At 38.0% G+C, this 22,023-nt stretch overlaps 1 protein-coding gene across 6 annotated transcripts in view; it reads right to left on the reverse strand.

The window, feature by feature from the left end:
* Window positions 1-333: 333 nt before the first annotated feature.
* Window positions 334-22,023, reverse strand: part of IDE (insulin degrading enzyme) — a 57,176-nt gene continuing 35,486 nt past the window's right edge. For 5 of the 6 annotated variants that reach the window (XM_035138745.2, XM_035138746.2, XM_060274849.1 and 2 more), the window contains exons 15-25: window positions 19,255-19,399; window positions 16,593-16,703; window positions 15,725-15,845; window positions 12,684-12,775; window positions 10,041-10,152; window positions 9,235-9,402; window positions 8,481-8,753; window positions 7,764-7,825; window positions 5,562-5,634; window positions 5,188-5,255; window positions 334-4,547 (exon numbers count right to left, since the gene is read on the reverse strand). In XM_035138745.2, coding sequence (XP_034994636.1) covers window positions 4,452-4,547; window positions 5,188-5,255; window positions 5,562-5,634; window positions 7,764-7,825; window positions 8,481-8,753; window positions 9,235-9,402; window positions 10,041-10,152; window positions 12,684-12,775; window positions 15,725-15,845; window positions 16,593-16,703; window positions 19,255-19,399 — 1,321 coding nt within the window. In that variant the 3' untranslated portion in view covers window positions 334-4,451. Of the gene's footprint in view, window positions 4,548-5,187; window positions 5,256-5,561; window positions 5,635-7,763; window positions 7,826-8,480; window positions 8,754-9,234; window positions 9,403-10,040; window positions 10,153-12,683; window positions 12,776-15,724; window positions 15,846-16,592; window positions 16,704-18,624; window positions 18,770-19,254; window positions 19,400-22,023 lie in introns of all 6 variants that reach the window. The other variant, XM_035138744.2, reaches the window with a different exon arrangement.

The raw sequence follows: 22,023 nt of genomic DNA on the forward strand, positions 1-22,023 counted from the left end.
GTGCAAATTAAGACCGGAGCAGCAAATCCCTTTCTAGTGAAGCAAAAGCACTACTTCAAACCATGTTTTGGAGACAAATACTTTGGAAAGCTTAAAACAAAATTGATTAGTGCAGCTGTTAACTCATTCCTAATGTTTCTGCCATACTCTGGGTGTTTTAAAAAAGCAAGGTGGACCCTAAAAGGTAAAAGTGAAATGCGTTAGGAGACTTCGCTGAAAACTGTAATCTAGATTCCTAAAATGACGTCCTGTGCCCAGCAAAGTCAGCTGCTGACAAATGCATTGCTACCAGAATGTGACAAGTTAAAAATAAAACCATTTCAGGACTCGAGGTTATATTCAGATTGTTTATTGTCAAGAGTATGACAAGCACTCTGTCATATTGTGTTCAACATGCACCCAATTCCACATTAACTGCTCAAAATAGCACTTGCAAAAATTACAGTAGTCTAGTCATAATTTATGATTTGTTACATAAATTTTGTTAACGAGCACTAAAACTGAATTACAGTGTAGTCTAGGTAGTCTGTTATTGCTTGTTGACACTGCAGCTTTGGATCTACTGGAGAGAATCCACTGATATGCCTGAGTTATCAAACTGCATTTTGTTCTACCAAACTCGGAAATCATAAAATGCTGGAGAACACTTAAAAAGAAATTTAGTCTCTCTACTGGACACATTGGCATTCACAGCATGTGGACACACCGACCTCATGATATTTCAGAATAAAGGTTAATTGTACAATGGATTTTTTATTTTATTTTTACGATACTGTTGATATATTCTGCTGGCCGCCCTGGCCATTCCTATAAGTAGTGAATAAATAAATATAGTTCGGGATGCCGAAGGGGCCACAAATGGTGAACTGCATGCACACATGAAACTGTAGACAGTTTCATAACAAGCCAACTTCAAACTATGAGGTATGCAGTTGGCTAATTAAATTAGACACAATGTTTTAAACTAGCAATCCTGGTTGGTAGGTAACACCAAGACAGTATGTTTTAGAAGTGAAACCAAACTCGGCGGAAGTCCTCCTCTTGGCTGTGGAGGAGCGAAGTGGGGGGCATGGGTGCTCACTGAGACTTGCCCATGGTTTAGTGGTGCTATGTGCAAACTGGACCAATATCATGCCACAAAAAAGAATGTTCTGCTCATGTTGTAACCCCAGCATTATTATTTTTTTTAAAAAAAACATTGAGTTCGGCAATCATGAAATCACTTCGGAGTGTGTAGTGAACAGACTTGTATTCAACCAGTTCCCTGGAAAGTGGTTTCATGCTTGCGCTACAAAAATAAGGGGAGCAATTTCCATCCATGTGTAAGTTGTGATATAAATTCAAAAATATTGCATTAGGGATTATTTATTTCATGAACTGATTTTCTACACAAAGTCATTGGGTTCTTCTTGACAGTTGTGCACAACTGTTTTAACAAGTCTCAAAATATATAATTTTGCAGTGTGCGTTCCAATCTCTTTCAAATAGTTGTGCAAACAATTTTAACAAAAAAAAGGGGGGAAGCTAAACTTACAAAAATGAGGTATTTGTGAGGAAAAATCTAAAACCTTTTAAATATTTGTGAAAAGCACAGTGGAGAGAAATATGGTATGTACGAATGGGGGGTGGGGAAAGTACCATAGCATTTTTTGTTGACAGCTGGCAACGCAAAAGTAAAATGGCACATTTTCCAACATGTTTACTCCACTCCTCCAAGATTTCCAGCAAAATGTTTTTTTACTATTGAGGGAAGAGTGGGAGAATTGAGATTAAGACCACTACAGCATTCTGAAGTCATTCTTGGGATTGACCAAACATTTACTCATGCCCAACTTTCTATTACAGGGAACTAAGTATACAATTCCCAAAGTGTGTTCTCACTGGGAAAAAGTTACCAGCACAGACGTTTAACACAAAATGGGAATCACCATGGGTATGCCAACGTTTTGGGTGTGAATAGCTTAAACCACTACTGAAATGGTTCTTTTTCACACACACTATTTGCCACAAACAGCCCCCCCCCCCCGATAATGAATTAAAAGCTTCTTGGATAAAATTCTGTAAGTCTTGTTCCTCTGCAACCTTGCTTGGATTGGATGAAGAAATCCCTGAACAGATTGCATGCATGTGCAACAATACTAGCATAATTAAACTCCAATGATGCCTCTGTATCAAGGTATATTGATATAATATCCATGTGTGTCATGTCTAATACATAATGCCACTTATCACATGAAGAGTTCATCTGATTCCTCGTCATGTTTTCAGTTTTTGAGCAGGTTAGGAAGGGAGTGGAAAACCTATCATCTGTATCACATAAAAAGCTACAGCTTTCTGTGTAACAAAACAATCGAATGACCTCTTTACCATGATGCCAGCCATAATGAGTAATGAACTTGTTGGACGTGAAGGGTTAATGTTCAATAGCATTAACACTCCCTGAGAGATTATGTCCTATTTCTTTTAACTCGCTGCGTTGCTGTAAGATGCAGGAGCAGTTTTGAACCTTAAGTAGGTAAAATACAGCAATGATAAAACATCGCGCCCATTAAAGATACAGGCAGGTTAATTCTATGTCTCAAGGTTAGCTGTTTACTTCCTACTTGGATGTTACGTATCGTATCTCCAGGAAGATGCAACACACAATTTTATTCTGACAATTCACAAGGCAATCAACATTGAAACTAGTCATAATAAAACAAAACGGTGGACATTCAGATTCCAGCCTCAAACTACAAAGGATGTAACCAATGCTCTTAATATGATTGGTGCTATGCAGGTCAGATTTCTGAAGTAGGAGGCACATTTTCTCTTAGAAAACCAAACTGAGACTAGAAATCCATTGGGATCTTTGAAATACTTCAGTCTTAGAATCCATATAAACTTGAAAAAAACCCAGCATATAAAAGACATATTACTTTGGTAAATGTATGCCTTTTCTCTCCAAAAACCAGATTAAGCAAAACTTCAGCACCTATGAGCTTTTAGTAGCACAACCTCCACTAAAACCAATAGGCTAGAGATGGAAAAAATTATTCTATTTCATCATTCCTATTTATTTTGCATACAAATCTCTGCTTTGTGCTGTTTTCCTAGAAAGCAGTTGGCACCAACTTCCTATATCCTGGTTATTAAATTGTGCTATTATTGCATTGCAGGTGCCTGAAGTGTCAAATAAAAATGATCCAGGATAAGCATTTAAACTGTGTTTAAAATACTGGCTGCAAGCTTTTAAGCACATGGAAGTTTGCCTTGGTCAGGCTCAATGTGATGTTGCCCTATTGAGCTGACGTTTAATTGCTGGCATGGCTAAGCAAATGCTAACCTGCCATTTGTTCTGAGATTTCTTCTTCCCTGTCACTTTAAAACATCTAAGCCTGATAAAGCTTGAAAGCTTGCACCGAGATCTGCAAAAACAGTGGTAGGTCAGATTAAGGTATTGTTGTATCACATGCCTTGAAGGGCCACCTTGTCCTGGACATTCACTGTGCTGTGTCTTTGGGACAAAGACTAAGATTTCCATTTTATGCCTTTTCACGGAAGCATGCCCCATGTCCACAGATTAAACACCTATTCCGGGTCACTGATAGCCTTTTTGACAAGTCAAACACCCAACAAGAGAGGGCAAGTTTGATGAGATATCTAAAAACAATACATGAACAACCGGAAGAAAAAGCGCCAAAACAATTTTATTTATGCAAATGAAACATTTTCCAAGTAACCCTGAGAAAACACAAGGGTTACAAGCAGAAGGTAACACTCTGGCCAAGGAAAGGGTGGCTACCCAGGTGTTTCCAGCATTTTACTAGTCTGAATATTAAAAAATGTCCCCAAATGTGTATAAAGATTAAAACTATGTCAATATGCCTGGTAACTCATCCAAAATATATCTGTTGACGTTTTCCCCTCATTTCCACTGATTTATATAGAACCTAAATGGTTGGCTGCTCTGAGGATCAATATGCTTAAGGTATAATTCCATAGTCTTTTCTTTAAAAATATCAGTATGTGCATTTTAATAATGTTTCGTTCCTCCACATCCAATAAATTGCTTAATCTTAATGACTTTTCATAAGAAAAGGAAGGGCCTTTAAAACAACACCAGTTTGTTCAGTAAGCTTCTTCATATTCCATTATGCAAACAAAGCCTTTAAAAGGGCTCACTATTGTAAAATATACCATACCTACACAGACCTTTGAATATACCACTTGATTTTGGTTTCCAAGAGTGGCTCTACAATAAACATGACGCATGACTACAGCCTATTTGCCTAATTTGCTGTAACCCTATCACACCAGAAATGCCAAATGAATCTAGAAGGAATCAGGAACCCTCATAATGGACAGGATTGTTTGTCCTAACAACAGCTTAAGATGTTGGTTCATTATGAAAATCCACTGAAGTCATACAAGACTCTTCCACTTCCAGTTCTTCACCCAGCAAAGGTTCTTCAGAGTTTTGCAGCCATGAAATTGATATGTGGCTTCACCAGAGGAAAGAGTGGCAGGCTGCGTTTGAACTCTGTCATATTCTGAATCACGTCTGGCTGCAAATAAACAGTTTAGAAAAAGAAACTTTGAGAATCAAGCACATGCCTATATGTATTCACTGCAGCAAAATTCTTTTTTAAAATCATCAGCCAAAGGGTGACCAAGTCCTTAAGTCTCAGTTAAAAAGCCAATAGCAAAAAAATTATAACTAAGATCCAAACCTTGTTTACATAAGAACTTCCTTCAGACGCAAAATTTACGAGATAAGGTTGCTTCAAAAGTGGATTCTTACAAAACTATATATCCAATATGTTATGATGACAATCTTAAGACAGGAACATCTCTCTGTGCCCTGACAGGTACCAGTAGGTGTGGTTTGCTTCAAATGGCAAAATCCAGAAGCCTAATTGGGCCTAATTAGCGCCATGTACCAGAAGTGCCATACCCCAAATACTATTCACGACACTCACAATTTTTCTAAAGGCTTGTTCACACAGTGGTTAAACTGTCCCAAGCATAGCAGCCGGATAGGTCCCATGAGCAATGCATTTCCTGGTGGTGATATGCACCATCAGCCTCATTTGAACACAGGATAGTTACTTCTAAACATGATAAGGCTGAGCGAGTAATAACAGTGTTGGAGTGTATATTGGGCACTCTCATTTTATTCCATAAATGATTACAAAAACATCTTACCTGTGGCAGTGGTGGTGCTGGTGCCAGGTTTACATCATTTTGAGATGGAAATTCACCCACAACAGGGCCTGTTTAAAGCAACAACAACACTTCATAAACCTCTAGGAAAACATCTACTTTTATACACAGATATTAAACAGACCATTAAAAGCAAAGGGTTGAACTGCTTTCCGTACTGCTTGAAAATCTGCACACTTGCAAACTTTTCTCACATTTGTTATTCTCCAGCACTCCTGAGAGAGAATATGCTCCCACCAATCCACTAGAGGTCATAACCATCCTTTGCAAAAGATTCTGTTTGTTCTACCAAGTGTTTTTCTGTGTAAACTTGAGTGAAGATTATTTGGAAACAAAGAAAGTCACTCAGTACTTACAGGAATCCATTTCCCGTGCTAGTACATGCACGGATACTTTGTGCCTTCTTTGAGCATCAACTGACAACATCTCCTACAGAAAGACAGAGGAAAGAGAGATGAGAATCAGTTATTCCAACAAAAGCACAGGAACATTTATACTGCAAACCAAAGTGTGCAAGAAAGTCTGCCAGCCCTGAGCAGATGTGCCTGACCCAAGCAGGACACTTTATCCAAGTAGGGTGGAATGTCCAAAAAGGAAGAGAAATATGTAGTCTATGCACACTGTGATAAGCAGTCAACTGCTGCTTCTTAAGCTGTCATATACAATCTCAAGTCACTCTTTTGCAAACATGAAAACATAAACAAAACTGACCTACTGGGCCCCTCCCTGATCCTGAGCAGAGCTGGCTTGTCAATATTTCAGTTATGCCAGTAAGTCCACCCTATTAACTCACCTTGGCTGTTACATAGTGCTTGCGGCCTGCCCAAGAAAACCTCAAATTCTGCCAAAATCTCTTCCACATATTGTGGAAGGTAAATAAAATTAATGATGAAATAGGTGCACTTACTAGAGATGAGATGATTTTTGAATAATCTAGAAACACCAACAATGCTTAAGAGCAATATTAAAATGTATGGCAAGAGTAAGCAATTTAAAGTCGATCTAGCTGTCAGTTGCTCAAATCTTTTAAAAGTTTCATTAACGGAATTAGCTGGGGAGTAAATCAATTGCCTTCCACAACTGTAATCAAATAATTTAACTACAATGCACTTATATCAATAATTAACATTTTCTTAATCGGCCGTAATGACAAGTCTACTGAAAACTATGATGCAATGCAGAGTCAAGTTCTATTAGCACTGACCTGAACACAATGGCCAAGCCAATGGCTATGGGAAGCCCACAAGGAGGACAGGAAAACAATAACACTATTCTCTTTTGTATTTTTTCCTGTTGTTTTTTCTCTCCTTGTCTCTTCCAAGCTGGACTTGAGTTAGACCAGAGGTTTTCAACCTTTTTGGGTCCATGGCTCCCTTAAGCAACAACATTCTTTCTGTGGCACCCCTGTGGGCCTCTGGAGCCATTATGTCACCCCTTGCCTGCAGAGATAGCAGCCCCTCACCCCTTTTCAAACACCCTCCCTTGTGGAGTGTTCCCTCAGCCTCTTCTCTTCTCCCCTCTCCTTGAGAATACTCTGGGTAGCTGCCACCCCTGGTATCTGAGCTGCCCCCCCAAAGAGAGGTGCCTCCTCCCACTGCCCCACAGGGGCCTGGGAAGCACCCCCTGGCCAGCCCCAGAGGCACCATTCGCCTGGGGAGCTTGTAGCCAGGGCTGCTGCAACAAACAGTTGTGCAAGCCTTTGGGAGGCAGAGATGCAAGAGAGTATCAGAGGAGGGAGGGAAAGAAAAAAGGGACAGAGGCCAGTGTTGTCCATGGCACCTGTGACCATCATTCAAGCCACCCTAGGATGCCATGGCCCACTGGTTGAAAACCACCAAGTTGGACAATAGAACTCCTGTGCTGTGTACTTGTATTGGAATACGCAGCTGCTCAATAAGGCAATATTATTAATTTTGCAAAATCACCAATTACTGTTATATATACAGAGCTGATTGCAAGTTCAAACAACCCTGTAACTCCTATAACTCCTTAAATACAGCATACAAACAGTTCAGGTGCTATACATAATAATGTCAATAGTAGCTGCAGAGATGTCCCCAAGGACAATGTGTCCTTTGTAGAATCTGGCTAAAGAATAAAAAAAAATAGTTGTTCTTTCCCACCCCCATCTACTTTAGAAAGCTTTTAGAATATAGTGTCACAATTTTAACCCACACCAGATATATATAATTGTTCCTGTAAAAAGCTTTGGCTTGTCCAGGCAAAAAACAACAACATCCTATTCATTTACATGTTTGAATTATGCTGACAGTATTAACAGACTGAAGTTAGCAAGTATTCTGCTGAGTGACTAGGGAATAATTGGGGGGAAAGAATCTGGAATAAAAAACAAACAAACCAGAAAAATGTACTCACAGGCTCTATCGTCATGTTCATAGCACACAGCAACATTTTAACATCTGGTATATGTATACTCCATTTAGATAAAAGTTGTGATGTTTATCAAGTTCTCAAACTGTTATTAATATATTCCCTTAAATTTTACACAATTTTACAATCAGAAGCTAAACTAATCAGAAATATTATGATCAGCTTACCTTATAAAAGTGCATAATATCATCCTTAGTAAGAGTTTTGAGATATGCCACTTCAATGTTATCTGGGCGACAAAGTTTATAATTAATACAATTATGCAATTTAAACTTCCTTCAAATCACAACACCTCAGCATATTGTAATTATAATTATTATTTATTAAATTTACATACCGCCCTATACTCGAGATATGCCTGTCACTGAAAAGATTGCTATCCTGTAGGACCAGGACATTTTCTGAAACCTGTGCAAATGTGACATTCCATGTCCTGAACTATGATTAATGGATCAGGAGTATCTGCATCAAGCATCATATGTTCTTAAGACTGATGCAAAGGAAGGGATAAGGCAGCACTGGAATTTCTAGAATGCAAATCCCTCATCACATAATCGGTTATAAGAATACATTCCAGGCAGGTTTCAAAAATGGAATGTGGTCTAGATGGGGCAAGAAATAGGTAATACCACAGAAATAGGCAATAACAATTTAATTTTTTAAAAATATTATCTGTACCACCCATCTGACCGGGTCACCCCAGCTACGTGCAGCATCCCAGCATTGTGACTTTGACATTAATTAATCTTCTAAGTGTATTCGAGAGTTGAATATTACTATTTTCTCATGCATGGTGGGTACACTTTAGATGGTCTGAATTGTTACTTTTGGTTAAGTTTTTATCCAAAAAATTTTTACATTTCCAGTTTGGGAGTGCCTCTTACCTCTGTCAAAGTTATATTGCTGGGAAATAATTTCGCCCCAGTATTTTGCACACTCGGCGGACAATTTCTTTGGTTTGTCAAGGCGACGAATTGCTAAAGCCTGGATGTGCTTCTGGAAGGCTTCATCAGACATGTCCTCTATACTCTTCTCCATGGTTTTTAAAAAAGCTTCAACCCTGCTCTCCAAGTAGTGTGGAGGCTTTTCTGACTGGATGATAAATCGCAGTCCTTGGATACCATTTGCCCGCCGTGGACCACTGAACACAATGTAACCTTGAAAAAAACCCAAATAATTCATTCTATTAGACTCACTAAATAAATAAATAATTTAAAAAGACAGAAGGGGTTTGTATTTCTGCCCTTGAATTCTGGCCAAATTCTAACATGACCATTGGTGCCTTAAATGGCCTTAAATCAAGTGAATAGATGATATAATTATGGTAACTAATCTCTGGTTTTAGCTTTCGTGCAAGCTAATGGAGGGATCTCACATTATGCATTTTGACCATGAAGAAAACAGCATATATATTAAAATTGTATAAATCACTTTCCTGATTCTCCTGTATCTCTTTGAAACATTGATTTTAATTATTTGTCACTGAGCATGAAGGGTCCCAAATCAGCAATAAGATTCCACAGCCATCACATGGACAGCACGTTACTTTGAACTATAGTGGCAGAAGAATACAATCCAAATTCTGCTCACCGTAACAATATTTAGGTGATCTATAGAGAGAGGCAAGCTATTATTTACCTAACTGTTCTTTAGTGCGCAGGGTATTGAAGCAAGGCTCTGAGATGATTTGGCAGAAGAGCTCCAAAAACATATTCTCTGAGGTGCTTTGCATATCTGTTTGATAATATATTTCAATGCCACAATTGTTATGAACCTCGTTCCTCTGTTGATAGACGAACCAACCTCCTAAAAAAACATGAAAGTGATGCAAAGGGTCATTTTGAAAGATGGTCAAGCAGGGAACCATCCATCGTCAACAGAATTTGAATGGAAGGGGAAATATGTACACTAGTTTAGAGAAGTGAATTACTTTTTTAGTCATGGTTTCTTTGTTCCATGAGCAAAGAACTTCAGCTTATATTATAATCAGGTGCATAATTACCCCAAACAATGCCAGTGAGTGGTTTGGTAAACAGTAGTTCCCGTTTCCACATTAGCAACTAGCCCCAAAATTGTGCATGATCTGCCCATGATGTACCTCTACACATTGCTATCCATTTTCCTACTCTGCTGTGAATAAATTCAGGATATATATTTGAAAGTCAAATACTGTACTGAGACTTGAGTGATTTCATTTGTATAGTAATTCTGCACTCTATTCAGTGAGGAAGGCCTTTTCCTCCAAAACTAACACAGAGATTCACAACACAGACCTAGATTATTGTTGCCAAATATATATATATATCATTTTGGCGTTGATTCTGAAATATTTGCCATGCAGTACGGATCTAAAAACAAATCAAGATCCTGACTTATTGCAAATCTAAGCACCATGAATCTCAGCTTTATATGTTTTATAGCTTATGTCCAAATGGACAACTTACTGTCAGGCAGCTGTACTTCTCTATACCTTACAAGCTGGCTCGGAAGGAGAGGTTTTGTATGAGCATGCTGAATGAGAGTGTCTTCAATCATCTGCATAATTCCTAATGCAGCCTGGAAGAGAAGAAATTCAACGGGGATTTTATTCATCTCCTGGCAATTGTCCATGTGGTAGCACACAGAAGGATAACAGGTATTACAGGAAATGGCGAAATTAAAAAGGGGAAAGGAGATGACTAATTGCAGCAGATGCAAGCATTAGGAATGCAAAGCCGAGTTAGTACGTGTGACAGCTATGCAGCACACAAAACTGAAAGGCTGAATCTCTGTTTCTACATTATGTTTTAAATACTTTTAGAAAACAAGATCAACTTTTTTTCAAAAAAATAATAATACACATTTTATATGCAATGCCTGTGCCCTGCATCTTAGCACACAAGGCTGAATTGTTTTTTCCTCCCTGCCACCCCTCTTCATTTACAGAAAATATGTCAACTCATTGCTACTTTGATCTCCACAGCCAGCATCTGCTGTATCATGGGTCAAAGGGCCCCATATTACTCTTGTCTCTCACTCTTCTGCATTTGGTTTCTGAAAGTTTTGTGAAACCACACAATTCCTTAGTTCCCCCCTCATTTCCTACTTTAAAATGCATTGATTAAGGTCCAAGTCCATGGTCCTCTTAAGCCTGTAACTACGAGAGTCGTGTCCACTTCATGGGGCTAAAACAATACAGCTGCACAAACAGCAAAAATGCCTTTGACAAGTCAATGTTATAAACCCCTTTGACCAACTCCAAAGAGGAGTCTTACTTTCTGGAATCACTATGCACTGAAGTACCAAAGAAAACCTTACAATAATGAGTAAAAAATCTACAAAAAAACCTGAAGTCTAGGGAAAGCCTTTACAGCAGAAAACAAACTCATCAAGATGCACTGAAATTAAATCCGAAATAATAAAGGCTGTTAAAAAGCTAACTGTGCTTAGAGAGATGCAAAACTCCAAAGCCTTTTTGAAAGATACAGTCATATTCAGATATGCAACTTCAAAATGAAAACTACAAGGTTGGGTCAATTGATCTGAACTCAAGAAAATCTCATTTAAAATGTGCTTTAAAATTCAAATTCAGTAAGCCAAAACCTTTTGGATTATAACATCACAAAAAGTAACCTTGTATAGAAAAGTCAACATTTTAAAATGCTAAACAAGGGTGTGGTTTGATTAAACAAATAATGTCAAGGAAAGTCACTTCCTCTTCCATGAAACGAAATATCCAGGTGTGGTAGATGTCATTGTTCATTGCGCAGTTCACTATCTGGGGAGACTCAAATAGTTTTTACTAGTCCTTAATGGCTCATGCGGGAGGACTTTGAGACCTTGCCCTTTTGGTTTGCCTTAAATCAAATTATTTTACCATTACTGTACTATGGCATTAAGGGTTATTTTAAGATGCTCAGAAATAAGTGAGCTGGACATGCTCATTCACTGTTGCCTCTTAACATAAAATATACAGAGTTTCTACAGATACAGTACCTTAAAGTTTTTTATACAAACATGGCTGTGGGTACCTTCCTCTTACTTCCTCTTTCTTATTTTATCCAACCAACATACTCAATACAGACCTGTCATACTTAGCGCAAATATGTAAGACTCTAGTCTCATTTTCCAGGTAGGTATGGAAGCAAACTAGTTTTATAATTTCATCAAAAGTACCATTAACATCGCTGCGTTAAACTCCTTTACTAAGATAATATTCAAACATCTCACAAAGCTGTACCAGGCAATCTTATAACATTAAAGTCACAATGTCTATTATTTCCAGCTCACAGACTGCTATTTAACATTAGCCACTGACTTCATTCTCAGCTATTTTAAATACATGCTCTTGGTTCAAATTATATGCCTGTTTGAGAAGTTAAGTGTGTGGATCTAGCATTCAATTTTACAGCCTTATTTCATCACTGCAGCAGACTGCACAGATACCATGAAGCTGCATGAAAGCTCATTCCATTTTTTAAATTGTTCTTTATTAATTTAAAATAAAAATTTGTAAGGCAAAACATACACAAATGTTTTAACACAAGCAAGAAAAAAACAAAACAAAAGCAAAAGCAAAAAAGATAATAGAAATGAAAACAAATAAAAAGGAAAAACAAGGAAAAACAATGCATGTTGGAAGTCTCTTGAACATTCAAGTAGTTTTGCTTGATTTTAAGAAATTACTTAACAAGGTGACAGTTACTTATCTGGGACAAAAAGGAAGCATCACACAGCCACACAGTTCAATCTTAAACGTGAAAAACAAGCTTAAAGAGACATCACAGATATGATTGTGCACGTGTACTGTTCCCAAGATATGCAACAAGAAACAGAAACATAAGTCTGGGATACAGCATTGTGCCAATTTAATTTCAAATAGATGTCATAGCCTTTCTGTGTTATTTTATACTCTTTTCTCTAGTTAAAGACACCCACAGAACAATATTGGACAAGCAAACCTGTAAGAGAGACTCACTGACAGAAAAGCTTATGAAGATTTAGAAAGCAAGCATGGTTCAAAAGATAGAGAGACTTAAGTAAACCCTTGATTTTAAGTACAATAATCAGTATAAATCTGCTTCTGGTGAAAAACGTAGCAAACCAACCTGTTTTGTTATATTGCCATGGAGAAGTGCTTCAATGTGTAACCGTGACAACAGCTGAGAAATAAAGGCCTTGAGACGGGGAAGAGTGACATCTACAATAGATATTTAGACATTTAAAATCAATCACATTTTCCATTTCGAAAAACAAGGGCTATATCATCCTAAAATGCAATACATGTCTTAGATGACGACGAAGAAAATTATAATCATCAACAAAAGTCAGTGGGAGTTTTCTTCACAAATATTCAGGTTTGGGAAAGTTTCCAGGACAAAATTGCTGTGCTCACTGCGTAGTTTGCCTTGCTTAGAATTCACATGTTATTTGACCCAGATTCCAACACAGAAAAGAAAAGAGAAAAACAGACAGGCAGGCAGGCAGACTATGCTGCACTGCAGTTAGGCTAAACAGACATCCAGCCTCAAAAATAGTAACAGTCATTCAGGTGGTGGCTGAAGATATAGCTTAAGATGTTAACTACAAAAAAGAACATGTAGTTTATCATTCCCCATCATCTTGACAGCAATTATTTCTGAATGGCAGTTTCAGAGATTGGTGGTTATTTTGAAATTAATTAAACTTTTCATAGATATATATGGCGGGATTAATGCCTTTAGCTCCAGGCACATCCAAACACCCACTGAAACACATGTGAGTGTAGATGAATGTAAATGGTGAATACAAGTTTAAGTGCCTCCAGAGTGGATTGTGGCAATCAACCTTAGAAACTAAACAATCAGCATAACCTAGATTTCACACCTCCACTCCCTTGTAGAGGTGTACAAAGGGAAAGATGGGAAACTTACATAGGGGTCAGAGGGTAAGGAGAGAATGTTGGAAAGAAATTTCTTCTTCCTGCCTGTCTACAGCCAGGCATATGGATCACTAATAAATAGATGCTGTGTAAATAAGATCTCTGATATCATTGATGGTAAGGTAGAGAACATAGGAATGCTGTATTTGGGGTTGTTCTTGAGGCTGCAGCTACCGCAGAATGATTATGCTGGCTGTTACACAGGGAGGCAAGAAGTGATCATATTGCAACAAATTCTGCACTGACTGATGGTTACCTGCCGAGTCCAATTCAAGGTATTAGTACTGGCGTACGAGACCTCTTCAACCCGGTATCCAAGTATTTAAAGGAGCGCCTCCCCTGATAACTCCCAGCCCAGCCTATGCTCCAAGACCTGTGGAGGAAGTCCTGCTTGGGTGCCGCTGGAGGGCGAGGCCCATGGGGTGGTGAAGTGGAGCAGGGCCTTCTCAGTGATGGACTTCCACTTATGGAACCCCCCTCTCAACTGAGATTATATTGTCCGGATGGTGTTGATGTTTCAGTGCCGCTTAAAGGCAGTGCTGCATCCAATGAAGTTGTCCCATTACTGCAGGGACAACATGTATTCATGTCCTGCTTGTGAGCATTTCTAATGGCATATAGATGGCCACTGCTGCAAACAGAATGCTATACTTGGAGGATGCTTGATTTCATCCATAAGACCATTTAGTTTACATCTGGCCCTGAAGATGGGAATGAGGACTAGATTGGATTGGATAGTGATTTCCCCTTTGCTTCATTCTCTGCTGCTGTCTTTAGAATCACTCATTAGTTTGTGTTAGCCCCATTCATTTGTCTGATAACAAACATGGGCTTCTAAGTGGAGCAGTGTGAGCCCTGAGTGAGCTATGTGGCTGCAAACTGGAGTGAGTGAATTAAATATCTGCTGGTTTCTTCCAGAGACCTATATCCTGCCCTGCCCCATGCAATGTTCCTGAACAAAGTGGAGCAAATTGTACTAGTCTGGCTGAGAGTATAAAACAAATATTACTGCGCTTGCCTTTGTCTTGAAAGAGACTGAGTGTTTACAGAGTTCACAGACTTAATATGACGGAGGTTCAGCTTGCCAACCTGGAAAAGCACCAACTATGCTTGGTCAGCAGATGAGTGGCAGTGAATGTTCTGATTTTCTCTAGACTCAAAGAAAATTGATTAGCTAGAACAGCTGCATCTCTGGACTTTTAAAAGACAATAGGGAAACAGGACTTGAGAGTGGAAGAAAGGAATGGCATTCAGCATGCTGGGGTTCTGAAAAGTATTTGGAAATCTCATCTGAAAACAGGAATATTCAATGTACTGACCTCTAGGTGTTTTGTACTACAATTCACATCATTCCTGAACACTGACTATATTGGTTGGGGCTAATGGGAGTTAAGAGTCAAACACTGGGGGTGGGGCACAATATTGGCGATCCCTCTCCTAGGGCTATCAAACAGAATTTTAGAACTGCACAACTGCAACTGTAAAAAATAAGAGACAAATTATATATCCATGGGTCATACTGCATAACCACTTCTTCCACAGGAAAATGGAATTAATTTCTTAAAGTGTTTTTATGCTGTCCAGATCCCAGAATTTAAAAGGCACTCTTTAAGGGCAGATTATTTGAACTAAATGAAGCCCCAGTTAGGGGGATTAAGCTATTGAAATCTGTCTGCACCAAAACTGTGGGACTTTTCTGTGAGGGACTTCAAACTTCACATCTGAGCATACTTTTGGAAGCTTACGATCATCTTGGATTGACTAGTTATTGATGGTGGATAATTTTAAACTAGATATATTTTAGAGAAAGATATTTTGATGATTCTGCTAAGCTTCTTCACAATGGACTTACTTTAAATGCTTAAACCTTTGTTATTTTAATATTCCCTCTGTAACAAATGTGGTTTTGGTTATCATTAAGGATTATTTAAATTCTAAATTTAGATCTTAAAAACCTAGAACATGACAATACATATTTAAAAGGTTTTCTCACCACCACTAAGTCAATCTAAATTACTAAAAATCTCCATACCCTTCATAGAACAGTAGTATGAATGCAGATACTATTGAAGACTGAGATGAAATTAAAATGCTTTGCTCTAAGCTCACTTGAGATAAAAAATGCTTGACTAATATACAACAGTTATAAAATTAGAACAAGTAAAAATACACATTAGATAGCAAGTTGTAATTAAAATTGGCAAAATATATAAACTGTCAGCAGCTCACCGTCTAAAGCTTCTTTTAATTCATCTTTGGTCCAGGCAACTTCTGTCATCAGTAGTCGAAGGTAATACATGGCATGCTGGTGAGGTTGTTCAGCTCGGAAGTTATTAAGCGATCGCATGTACTAATAAGGTTAAGTAAAATAATGGTTAATGAAGCTTTGTGATGAACGCTGCCTGATTTTTTGATGTTCTATATTCAAATTATATGGTCAGATAAAAGAAATAAATGCCCTTCAAGATGGGCAGGGCTCCCTCTTAACTGAGATTCCATACCATAGTTTGAAGCTGGTTGGCAAATCATTATTCATCCATGATTAAAAGGTTACCCTGACTAGCATTCACCAACCAATATTGGGGCCAATAAAACACATCAGGAATTTGCCTGTAATTGATGAGCAGCTGGCAGGTGGAGGAGCAGCAGCATGGAATCCTGTGGTGTGTTCCTAATCTCTGAACCATCACTAAGGGATGGGGAACAGTATATATGTGCTGGCTAGAGGAAGAGAACTACAGAAAGACAGAGTCATAGCTGGAAAAGCCGTCACCAAATTTAATTGACTTCATCTTATGAATGACTACTCTGAAGTCACATTATTTTCAAATGGAGCTTACTCTCAGGCAAGTGTACAAATGACGGAAGTCCAAGTGTGGCACCAATCATTGCCCCCTGCAGTCTTATACCTTTCTGTAGGTATATGTACATTCCCTACACATTGTTCATAACTTGTTTGAACTTTTAGGCTCCTGTACATCCCCTCCTACTTTCAATGAATGAAATATTGCATGTATGGTGTCTTCCCCTGCTTGATAGCATGGGCTGCTTGCTATTCTGATTTTTAAGGATCAAAGTCAAGTTCAAGATGGCTTACCGCCTCCTTGATAATTTCAAATCTTTTTTCATCAATCTCAAAGGTAGCCATTTTTTCAACAATCTTCTTGAGCAGGATATGCTGCTTGTCATTGTAACCTTTTACGGAAAGCTATAGGAAAAGGATATATAAGCTGTTATGTGTTTGAAATATTCTGTTTTCTAGAATTCTAGATTGTCCATCAAAGCAGTAAACAGCAACTTCTTAACACTGGGAAGTATTCTCTCTTATTTCATCAGAAATCCTAAAGTTTGTCCTTTACTGCATGAAAGTCTATGTGTGGTATTACCACTGCTTTATTCCCAGGGCTTAACATATTCTATTTAATACAAAGCAAAATTATGGTGGAAAACAAACATTGTTTCCGTGCTGCAAAGCAATGCTTCAAACATCAGGTAATAGAAAACGGAATGAATTGTTGTTGCCATTTCCCAGGATTAAAATCAGAAAAGCAATATGCTAATTGGAACGAAAAGAGACGTAGTTTATCATTCTTCTTCCAAATGAAGAATAAAAGTGTCTAGGAAACTAAATCTAGAAAAGAATATAGGAAAGAAAAACTTCTGTTCCATAGTTAATAAAGCAGAAGAGTCCATTGTATACTGATTTTTAAGAAGTAGGGTCCTACAAATGTTTAAGACATCAAGATTCATAAAATCATTGCATAACTCGGTTGACCACCATACACAGAAGGCTGTATCGAATGCAGTGCCAACTAGGTTCTACTTGTGCAATGTGACTTCAGTTTCCTATCCCTTTCCTGCCCCCCCCCAACAAGCTGCACAGGCTGTCCCAACCTTCTGGAGCTTACTCTGAAGGTGTATAGGGAGATAGAGGAGAAAGGAGAAGACGAAAAAAAGATTTGCAGGTACTGATGACTAGCAGCATCTGCAAAGCTCCTTGCACATATAAAGGATAAAACCTTTGTTTTGGTAGCACCTTGTTGCCTGTAAGATGCACCGAGTCACCTGTCATTTGTGATGTCCGGTGACTGGTATGTGGGAGGCTCTGTCAACTTTGCAAACTAAGCCATTGAGGCAGATCCTAATAAGGATGTGGCCTATAAAGTCAAAAGGGCTCCCCAATCCCTGTGCAACATGATGAAAGAAATTAGAATGGATTTGACTCATATTGACTAGATCCCAGGTTGCAGTCTGAAAACATAACACCTTGGCAACCTTGCTGATGCTAAATAGGTCTGATCAGATGAGAGGCTGCTGAACAATACTTTGTAAACCACACTGAGTTCCATGATGAAAAAAATGGCAGGCTACAAATGTAAATAAGCAAAAATACTGTAAAGCTGTCTTGTTCCACCCCCCCCCCAGCCAATTTTAGCACTGAAACCAGCACATTAAAAAGCATGCTTTTTAGCAGCCCCATGTTTCATCAGATAAAGAAAATATACGACCTACATAGAGATTACTGGAGTCTTAGAAGTGCAAAGTTTTGGGAAAGTTTAGAGAAGAAATAGTCATGTACTAGATATCACTTTTTAATGTACTCATTTGTTATATAAAGACCATGTTTCACAAGTCATCTTGATCCTGAAATGCAGACTTCTCATACCAATAATGCAGTTAGTAATATTTAGTAAATTGCATATCTGATGAAGGTGGTTCTGGCACACAAAAGCTCATGCTGCAATAAATGTATTAGTCTTCAAGATGCCCTGCAGTACTTTGGTGGCGGCTGAGTGTTTTTTTTAAGAAGTATATATTAGGACCTAAATGACTGAAAGCCAGCAGAACTCCATGTTTAACTGAAAACATAGCAACTCTTTCAAGGTTACTATACTATACAAATGAGTAAGAAATGCAGATCAGTAATGCATCAGAACACTTCTCAGTCATAAAAAACCCATTCCAATCATGGCCAAACCATTCAATGAATGGGTATAAAACTGCACAAGTCTCACTCCCTTATGATAGGGATGCAAATGAGGACAAAACCAGTAGCCATTTTTCCAAGCAGCACTCAACTCTCACGCCATCTAATTTTTGCTTGTTCACCACCCCCCCATCTTACTTACAAGTATTGCATTCATTCCTGATGCAATGGCATAGACCAAACCTGAGAGGCGTGCTGCATATGTATACTCTTTTAAATCATCCTTCAATAACCTGATTAACAGGTATGTCATGTTGCAATGGAGAGGATCAGCGTAAAGGTAGCGACTAACAAAAAAGAAAAACAAAACAAAAGGATGCTTTGATACTTCAAGGAGCGACACGGTAATGGATGAAGAAACATGACTGAAGAGTATGTATATGCAGCCTCATAACCAATATTCTCGGGAATGAAACACTGAGGAATTTGATTTCTCATTCAGAACTCTGGTGGAATGGAGCAGTATCTCAACTCCAATTCGGACTGTAAATTTGAGCTTTAAGTAAAAAATTAAATCTTACAAATAGTCTGCTGAATGACGTAAAATTAAGTGCAAAAATTGCTGGATGTGAATGGAAATGTTGAAGACTCCAGAAATTTCAAATTATGAGAAAGTATAGCTAGAAATCAAGGTTGAAAAAGAAACTGGAAAAAACAGGTTCTCAATTGAAAAAGCCATTGAAATATTGCTTCCAGCAAATCAATATTGTTTTTTTCTGATTAGTGGAAGTAAATTTAAGGCTTTTAAGATTCTCCTTGATTTGGTACTTACATACATCCCATAGATGGTATTTTGGAGGTCATAGTTCAAGCCAGCTAGTTCTGCTGCATATGCATACTCGTTGAGGGAGTCTTTGAGTAGCTCAAGGTACAAATAGGCCATGTTACAATGCAAGGGATCCACGTAAGCAAATGGGCTGGAAGAAAATGTTGAAAGTAAAATATCTGCTGCAATTACTTCCCAGTTCTGCTAGATCCTCCATACTGGATCTCAAGGACACAGTAAAAAAGAAAACCCTGCTTCCTGTTATGAGAATATTAAGACAGTATGTGAACACAAACACACCACTAAAGGGGAAAAGATTGATTAAACAATTCCATACTGAGACACACAGAGAGATGTATTACATGTATGTTAAAGCTACTGCGTAAGATTACACAAAACCGTTGTTAGCCGACATTATTCTGAATTTGTTACAAAGACAAATGCTTACAAACAAGTATGAAACCTATGTAAAACACTTAAAATATACAATGAGTTAAAAATCGCCACAGTGGATAAATCTAAAAGCTTGCCAAGTAAGACAGTCTCACACTTAACTTGCTTGTCTTCAGGATTAAACCTCACTGAACACAGCTGCTGGTTTCACAAAATCAGGAAATAGTGCAGTTATAGGTTTGGTACCAAAGCATTGGCATTTTCTATATTAGGCACAAAAGGCGCAAAGTTTGGTATTTATCTATAGCACGTAACGCTACCCTGATATATTTTTTGCAATATCCCAACGAGGAAGAGTACGCTGCACAGACTTCCAAAGGTAAAGACAACTCAAAGACTCAAGTCATGTTTCAACAATACTGCTTTGCACCAACATATTAAGAATGACAAACCAGATTAAGAGCAGAAGTAATTTGTGTACAGTATGGTCTAATATCTATTATGGATATATACATATAGCAGTTAAAAATAAGAAATCATCAACATTGCACAAGTAAATTGTTCACAAAGCGACATTTCTTAATGAAGAATTCTCTCTTAAGTAAAATACGAAAGTACAACAATATTCAGAATGTTAAAGCAAAATAATAACTACGGGGCACAATAATGATTCAAAGAACAAAACATTTAATTAAAACCATGCATCTCTTTTTTTAAAAAAAATGGAATGTTCTTTAAATAATGTGAAACAAGTGGCCCTTTGCACGATGATTTCTGACGTGCAAACCAACCCTATTTATTCAGAAGTTAAGTTTCACTGGGCTCCATCGGACTCACTCCCAGAAATGTATGCGGCCTCAATATATGTTAAAACTCACTGGATAATGCTGCATTTTCATATACATCTTATCTCAAGGCTATTATTGTAGAGACCCATCACAAGCAGAAACAACATAATCAGAAAAGGCTGAGACCTCATTTTTAAAACCTTTTCAATACATAACTCATCAGAAGATAATGAAGTTTGGGAGGAGGGGACTGCATTTTACTTAATATAGGAATTATCATTTCAAGATACATAACCACCCAAGTTTATCATATATGTCTGTCTATCTATCTATCTATCTATCTATCTATCTATCTATCTATCTATCATCTACAAACTCTCTTACAAAACTAAGTAGTATTGCAGTTCACATGCTTCCTCAAAAATCAAAATGGGACCATGAAATTAGCCAGCAATTATATTAAATGTAAAAACCTAACTTACTTGGTTTTATCTTAAAATTCATTTTCAGTGCTGTAAAATTTTATGTATGCTTCAACTTTAACAGGTATTTTGACTTCAGCAGCTAGCAATTTCACCAAAGTAAGTTTTTAACTCGTCTATACAAATTTCCCCAGCTCATAATGCTCAGCCTTCCTTATGAATTGAGCAGCATTACACTGAGAAATTATCAGGCTTATGAGCATATTTAGCTCATAAGAAGCACTGGAACATATATTTTCTGTTTGAATATTCAGCTGCTTTGGGAAAACTACACACCACATTCCAGACACGACAGAAAATGGAGGCTTTGTAGAAAGGCACCCTGGTTGTTGCTAACATTACAAGTAAGTTTATACTATAGGGATGGTGAGTCGAGGCTCAGAGGCTCACAGATTAGAAAGGTGTGCTTGGGCCCTCTTGAGATCCCAGTGCCATTGAATCAGAGTTTCCAAATTGGGATATGTGAGAGCTATTATCTGTTAGGGGGGATATTATTAGCAATATTAGCAAATCCCAATTTCAAATTGAGTAATTCATCATCACTAGATACAAAGGGAGACCTCTGCAGGTGATCAGTTCTACTGCACTAGAAATGATTTAATGATTCAAGCACAGCCAATGCAGAGATGCAGCAGTATTATCTGGCCCAGTAGAGTCTGGTGGGAAAGAGGCAAGACCTGAAGTGTAGCTTATACAGAACCGCAATGGTGATTATGGGTTCACAGGAATGCTAAAGATATTTATTTTATTACTCATTGCATACTAACTGTTCTCAAAGCTCCCAAGCTGAGACAGACCAAAACAAAGATGAATTATTTTGTGTGCTAAAGAATGTTTTTAAAATCAAAAGTTTTAAAGTGCAGTTCTAAAATTGTTCTGGACATTTGAAGGGAGAGGAGAATGAAGCCCTGTTCATTTATTTCCCTCCATATGCTTGTACGTGGAGCTGGATCCACTGGCCTCATCAATATTGCCCAACATGCAGAGACAGCAGGGAATAAAACAATGGTGGGAGGCTAGAGCAGGGTTTCCCAAACTTGGGTCTCCAGCTGTTTTTGGACTACAATTCCCACCATCTCAGACCAGTTTTGCTTTTTGAGGATGCAACTTGA

Source organism: Zootoca vivipara, chromosome 5, assembly GCF_963506605.1.
Source record: "Zootoca vivipara chromosome 5, rZooViv1.1, whole genome shotgun sequence".
In the NCBI taxonomy this organism is placed as follows: Eukaryota; Metazoa; Chordata; class Lepidosauria; order Squamata; family Lacertidae; genus Zootoca; species Zootoca vivipara.